Below are 7,143 nucleotides of genomic sequence, written 5' to 3'. Positions count from 1 at the left end.
GATGGTCTGACGCTTCGACCCACGCAATTGCAAGAACAAAGCCTCCACGACGGCCAGTCAGGCCTTTATCTTGAGATCTTGAGCTATAACACGCAAAGAAAACCTTATCCAGGCTGTTAAATTCGCAGCAATCTCACTTGCTACCTAAGAAGGACATGCGTACAAACGCTTCTCCGTTCTCACGTAGTCCAATGTTGGAACTTGGCAGAGCAAACGGTTTTCCTCCCATTAAATATGCAGGGGATCCCACTAAACACCACGCAGCCCTTCACTTGAAGTGATATTACATAGCCCTACACTTGACCTAACTGTGCTTGGCTCTCCACTCTACATTTAATGGCAACGCTTTTACTCTTAGTTCCTTTTTTTGTGGGCCCACTTAATTCGCATTAAGTGGGCCCATGCTTGAAGTGATTTCACTATGTTATTCAATCACTTTATCGTGGTTATATATACTTTCATTTGACATAAGATTACTTTTGTTAGTAACAACAACAAAGGTACTTAAATTACGAACTAATTATGTTTTCCAATATATTGAAAGCAAAATGTTATCTCTTTCTAGTTCTCGTGGACATTAATTTGAAGACGATGTTCAACCATCAATAAAGCTTGTTTTGCTTAAGGAAAGATCTTAGTTGATTCTTACAACGGCGACATGTATGCTATTATTAATCTCATAGAAATCGATAACTTTGAAGTTAAACAACATAGTAAAGTTTAAATATTAACACGCAGCTAGGTTATGTCTGAAAAATTAGAATGACACTCAATATATTGACATTCATGGCACAAAATCAAAACTTAGACATTAACATGGCACTGAGAGAATTGCAAGGGTCAACTTAACATTAACATTTTGTCTGGATTAAAACCGAGCGTAAATCCGACAATAACAACGTCAGAGCAATCCTTACATATACAAAGCAATTTTGTTAAATGCCCTATTAGATTCAAAAGCTGGAAAAGGCTGAAATTAATATTAGAGATCGAACTAAAGCAGTCGCCTTAAGTTATTTAACGCAGGCGTGAGAATGATAACGAACTTATTATAATAGAATCGGAATGAGACAAATTGCACTGGAGTAGTTCTTAAAAAGTTTTATGAAGTCGATCGCTGAAATAATAATACATAGATTTTAGTTTGAAAATTACATTGCCATATGCCTCTTCATGTGCAGGCTGAGGTGGTCGGAGCGGCTGAACGCCCTGGCACAAAGTCTGCACTGGAAGGGGCGGTCGCCGGTGTGCTTGCGGTAATGCCTCGTCAGTTCGTCAGAACGCGCGAATTTCCACCCGCAGCCTTTCCAGTCGCATTGGTAGGGCTTTTCTCCGGTGTGGGTCCTCATGTGGGCCTTGAGGTGCGATGACTTGGCGTAGGTCTTGGCACAACCCGAGTGCGAGCAAGTGTGCACCACGCTGCGACGCCGGGTCCAAGTTCTGCGTCGTCTCTTCACTTTCATTTTCGTCAAGGGGCATCGCGGGGTAACACTGAAAGTTCGCTGAGGATCAGGGATCGCCATGCAATGCGTCGCTCTACACTGCAAACCTTTCGATCCCGTAATATGTTCATCTGAATTCTTGAGTGACGGTGACGAAGGTGGCGTTAGAATATTTTTTGCGGTTCCTAGTTTTGCATTGCAATGTGGGTACAGGCAACCGTTATTAAGTCCATTCATCGACTGCAGGGAAACTGAAGGGAAACATCCGCATTGATGGGAACTAAAATTCAGCTGATTGCTCTGCGATGTGATAATTTCCCTCGAGTCCCAACGTATCCCAGGTGAATGGGTATCATAGCTTCCAGGTAAATGGCCATATGAAGTATGAGGAGGTAAACATCCCGAGTAAAATTCCTCTCCGAGAAGGAAGTATGTTTTGTCGCTGCTGGTTTCAATTATTTTGTTGTTTGGGTAGCCAGTGCATGCAGCAAGGTTGGTAGATACACCCTGAATACCACGATTAATATGATAGCTAGTTTTAAGAGATCCATCGGGAGAAACTTCATAATTTGGCGGCATGGTAAAATCCTTTTCCTGCTTAACATGGGATATGAGCGTTGGAAGATTAGCGCTCTCTGCACTAGGAAGAGGGGCCATCGCGTTGGTTTGAAATGATGATTCGACGCAAGTGTGATGGTTTTGTTGCGACGATGATGAACTATCAGAAATAGATAGAGGCGGACTGAAAGTATATTGAGCGTCACCATGTGAATTTATTGAACACAACTCCGGGGCGGGGGGCGCAACAGATGTACCAAAAGTAAGGGCGCTTCCATCTAACGAGTCATAAGACGGAGGTTCTGATAGAAGTCTTTCGGCAATGGGAGGTAAAGTGGAAGTAATTTTGTTCACCGAGTTGATTTCTGGGAACGAAGCAACACCTTCTCGAGAACCATGATCCGTTGGCAGGCAAGCGAGCCTCCAAGAAGGTGGACTCGGTGCAGATAAGGGACTTCTCGATGCCTGCTGCTGTGGGATGTTCGAGGGAGATGAAGCTTGGATAAAACTGGATGGTCTGTTGCTGTAGGGATTTGCGTCGTATGGTTTGTATTGATCAGTTGGTTGCTGGACGATGTTACTAGGAGGCTGATAAACTGGCGAGTCGTCTACTTTCAGGTTGACGCCATCTTGACTACTGATCATCTTACATTCTTCCAGTAGCACGTTTTCGATATCCTGCCACATCTGTTGGAAGAAATATACATGTGTTACGAAAATAAAAATTGGAAAAATAATGTCTCGTAAAATCTCCCTAAACCCTTATATAGTTCAGTAAGATATTTCACATGGATATTTAGGTATTATAGCTAGGTTTTCATTTTGTGTTGAGATAGATTTTTCTGATTTCCGCTCGATTTTCTAATTGCAAATATTTGATCAAAACATTCGACAGAACGGGTTATAAAAACATTATTTTTAGTTTGAACAACTCTCTCAACGAAAGGCAGGTAGAATCAGCAACTATTAGCTAGGAAGAAATCAAAGCCTTGTTCTTAGAAAACATTATTCGTTAGAAGTTTGATGAAATACATTAAAACATAAATTGTTCGCCAGTTCTATTAAATTAAGCGAGTCGATTCGTAGGATTCGCAACTCTAGTTCAGGTTCAGTTGACCCTCAAAGCACAATGGCATCATAGGATGACTCTAGAGACACGGCATTATATGATGGCTCTAGGATGGCTTTAGAGACACTTCGAGTGACAAACCAGACACATGGCCATTAGTTCCAGGAAACGACAGTTCGACTGTCACTGTGCAAAGAATTTGAATGCGTCATATCTGCAAAGTAGTTTGTCTCGCTTAGCGTATATCCAAGGCACCCTGTCCTGTAACTGAATGTATAGCCCGTCAAAACTACCGCCCAAGCTGAACAAAAACATTGAGTGCAGCAAGAATTGGGTCGTAAGAAAAACTTGAATTATGACGAATTTATGATAGTTGTCAAAACAAGGCTTAAGTTCATTTTAATATAATTTAAAAAAATAATCTGGTAAGTATTGATATTTTGTTAACGATGGCCGCAAACTAGGATAAAGTAGGGAAAATCATGCGAATGACCTTCATAAAACAAAGAAACACAGATAAATAAAGTTTTAATATCTTAAGGTCTATTCCTTTATAGATAAATGGCTTTGATAGATATATTTATAGATACAATCAGGCATACGGATTTGTTAATTCATCACTGGGATTGTTAATACATCATCACTTTATCACTTTAATTTTGCATTTTTTTAATTTGTGAATGTAAAAATTTTTAGGCCAATTTTAATGGCTTATCGATATCCATGGCTCAGAAATGCATTCCCTGAATGAGATGCAAAAGATTAAAGATCCATTTTAAACAGATACAAATTTAATAAATAAATACAACTAAGGTTGAGTTGCATCCTAAAAAATTAACGCTTTATCGTTAATGAATGAATCAAGAGATAAATATGAACTAATTGAAGTGCTACTAAATTTTATTTGGTGTAACCAAAAAATGCAATTGCCTGCTTGACTCTAATTAATCTTACTATGAAGCTTTCATGTAATCTTTATATTATCAATTCAAAACGTAATTCAGTTTCTCACCTCCTGATAATCCGCCATTATTGAGAAATGTGCTCAATTCTTCCTTCGGCGCTAATAGCTGCGAAGAGATTCCAATCCTTTAAATTTATTAATCGAAAAAGTTTAATGCATTAAAATATGAATCATGCAAATGAGTCGTGATGTTTTGATCCTTTTTTAAATCAAATTATTTTTTTTGGGGGCAATGATGAAGTGAATTTAGTATTATCCTTCCAAATAAGTTGCTTCGGTTTGCAAACCGTGCAGCAAATTTTCGAGAGGCGTGGAGAGCGGTCGAGTTTCGTCAGATGAAACTGCAAACTTGACAACCTACTTCCACCAAGTCCAGCGGCTCACTGGAGGCACCAACCGCCAGCACCTGTTGCTCAGTTGGGCACGTGTGAGCGAACGGCAGGGTTTTTCGCAACGGTCGGTCAGTTTGCCGAAATTACTTGGACTGTATGGGTACAATTAACACGATTGTGAATTTCATACATTATTGCACTATATATTTTATGTTGCACACTTGATTGGATACTTTTACATTTGATAGTTTGCAGCAAAGTGAGCTGAATACACGAGTCCACTTCTTATCCAATGAAGGATCGGCCCGTGACAGCAGCAACCAATGAGCAATGAGGGATGATTTGCAGGCATTCCGTTCTACCAATCATACACAACACTCAGCTGATGCATAAACTAATTGTTTTTACTGCTTTTTAATAGCAAAAATCATACCTAAAAGACGCCAGAGAAACATATCAAGTAGCAGTGGTTTTGCGTCAGCGCTAATAGGCGAAATTTGATAAAAATTTTCCTGGTAGAGTTATAATGCTAGAAAAAATTTTCCTTGTGATCAACTTATCGTATCAAAATCTAATATTTCCCATTTTAAAGGTGAAATTTCCCATTATAAAACGAGTTATTAATATTTTACAATAAATAGCAAAAATATACCTGCCAGACAAGAGATCGTGTACCTCGCTGTAATGTTTATTTCCACCCGACGGATGGCACACAAGCGCGCTTAAAAACGACCGCGCTCACAGGACCTTTGGCCTCGCGAGCGGCCCATGGGGCTGGCCTCTTGCACATCGCTGGCCTCCAGGGGATGACTACAACAACCTTGCGTAAATTGCGTTTTTTTGTCCCCATCGGAAATGTTCTGATCTCATGCGGTGATTCACGCCGTGCATGCTGAGCAGCACGCTTACATACCTACGTGTCTTCTTCTTGGAAGACTCCCAAATGTTTATAGGAGAGCAGTTTTGAATAATGACATTTGTAATTTTTCACATTATTTGCGCGTCGTTGCATCTGATACATATATTGGTCGTGTTATTTAATTTTTTTAAGGTTTTAGGAATTGTTGATTAGTGCTGCAAATCAATAGAGCTTCCTGTGCTTCAAATTGTGACTAATGGTTAAACCAATCTACCCAGAATCAGGCGCCATACACTGATATACACATGCGGTATGCATTTAGAAAGCCAAGAGCATGCACGAAAACAGGTTTCAGTAGAATTACTTCTTTATTTTACATTTGACAGTGAAATATTACTGACCGCTCGAGAAACAGTTTCCAAAATCATCAATTGAGTAATTCATTATTGCAGTTTCGACTAATTCAGTGAATCGGATATGGTCGTTCCTTTATTCCTTTCACACAAATGCTCTAATGGAAGATACTATCCTACTAGGCATCCTACTTTTGCGTTGTTTTATACTCCCAGTAGAGCAGTTCAGAACTGTAGTTCTTGTCTCATCATCGCTTGAGCGCAGAACCCATGTTTGGGAATTTTACCATATCCACGCAGACGACACCGTCTCAAGTTGCCGGCATTGGCAACACTTGCAGAAGCACGCACGCGCCACTCGAGCGTTGCCAAAAACGACACTCTGGCTCTGAACGTCTTCTCGAGAATCGGCAAAACATCTCTACTCTGTCGGTCGGTACACTCTTTGGGCCACTTGAATACCCCTGTTAAGGAAATTAAGAGACGGCCAATCTTTATTTAGTCTTCTGCAGGCCTTCAAAAGCGTCGCGGTTTCGGAGGGCCTTCAATGTTTGTCTTGTCAACAGCCCCGTCGACACGAGTCTGGATCTGAGTGCTCGATGGCTGTTGGTCTATACTCTATAGGATACGAGCGGACTCGACCAAACTGCACCAAGCGCGCGAGTTCTTCTGGCATCATAGCCATGCAACCCGCAAACTTGGCTCGTGATTGTGCTAGTTTGAATCACCGAACTAAATTTATCTTTTATTTTTCTCGTAGAGAGTAGAATTTACAAAGCGAATTGCACGCTTGGATCAAGAATTTGCGAAATGAAAAAAGAAATATCCTTCTTCATCACTCAGACAGCCTAAGCTCGAAATCGAAATGTGATTTTTTTTTTCGAAAAAAAAACATTTCATTCCACTAGTGATTTCGACTATTTAGGCCTAGAATAAATTGCTATCAGAAATTAAAATCAAAATCTTCTATATTAATTGGGTAACTGAATTAAGTATCAGTAGGAGCAGTTCCATACACAATTTCGAAATGTTACAGAAACAAAGCTGATTGAAGTATTACATACTTGGAATTACATACTTATAATTGCATTTTTTACTTACTTGGAAAAAATTAATTCCTACTTTTTCTATTGTTGTTATGTTTTAAATTTGTTGCGCGAGCCCTCAGAAAAATGTGAAATACTTTTTGATGTAAATGAGTAATGTTATCGTCAAAATTTTTATTGAAATACGCGTTTTTCGAATGTCATAACATGACATTGAAACAAGAAAACCAAGTAATATAGACGCATACATGGAAATAAAAGACCGATTTCATGTCATTCAATGCATCTAATGAAAAATTAGCAATTTTCCATCATAAATATATTCAAGTGAGTAAATATGGTAATTTTTTCAAGCTTGCCATTTAATTTCACGCGCATTTCTGGTACCAAGCGTGCCGTTCAATCGTCAGTGTGTGGATAATTCCATGCAAATTAAAGGATACCCAGCGCAAAGGCACCCATTGAATCGTGCATCAAAGGAACTCGAATCTTTGGAAGGAAGGACAAAGCCCCAAAAGCC

At 39.6% G+C, this 7,143-nt stretch overlaps 1 protein-coding gene across 1 annotated transcript; it reads right to left on the bottom strand.

Annotated features, from left to right (window-relative positions):
• Positions 1 to 392: 392 nt before the first annotated feature.
• LOC108682631 (oocyte zinc finger protein XlCOF8.4) lies at positions 393 to 4,403 on the bottom strand. The gene is made up of 2 exons (XM_018171833.2): positions 4,082 to 4,403; positions 393 to 2,687 (listed from the first exon to the last, which is right to left on the bottom strand). The coding sequence occupies exons 1-2, from the start codon at positions 4,097 to 4,099 to the stop codon at positions 1,152 to 1,154; spliced, it is 1,554 nt and encodes a 517-aa protein (XP_018027322.1). The 5' UTR covers positions 4,100 to 4,403; the 3' UTR covers positions 393 to 1,151.
• Between the last annotated feature and the right edge of the window lie 2,740 nt (positions 4,404 to 7,143).

Source organism: Hyalella azteca, unplaced genomic scaffold, assembly GCF_000764305.2.
Source record: "Hyalella azteca isolate HAZT.00-mixed unplaced genomic scaffold, Hazt_2.0.2 contig3210, whole genome shotgun sequence".
NCBI classification, from domain to species: Eukaryota; Metazoa; Arthropoda; class Malacostraca; order Amphipoda; family Hyalellidae; genus Hyalella; species Hyalella azteca.
This window is presented reverse-complemented; position numbering and strand designations above follow the sequence as displayed.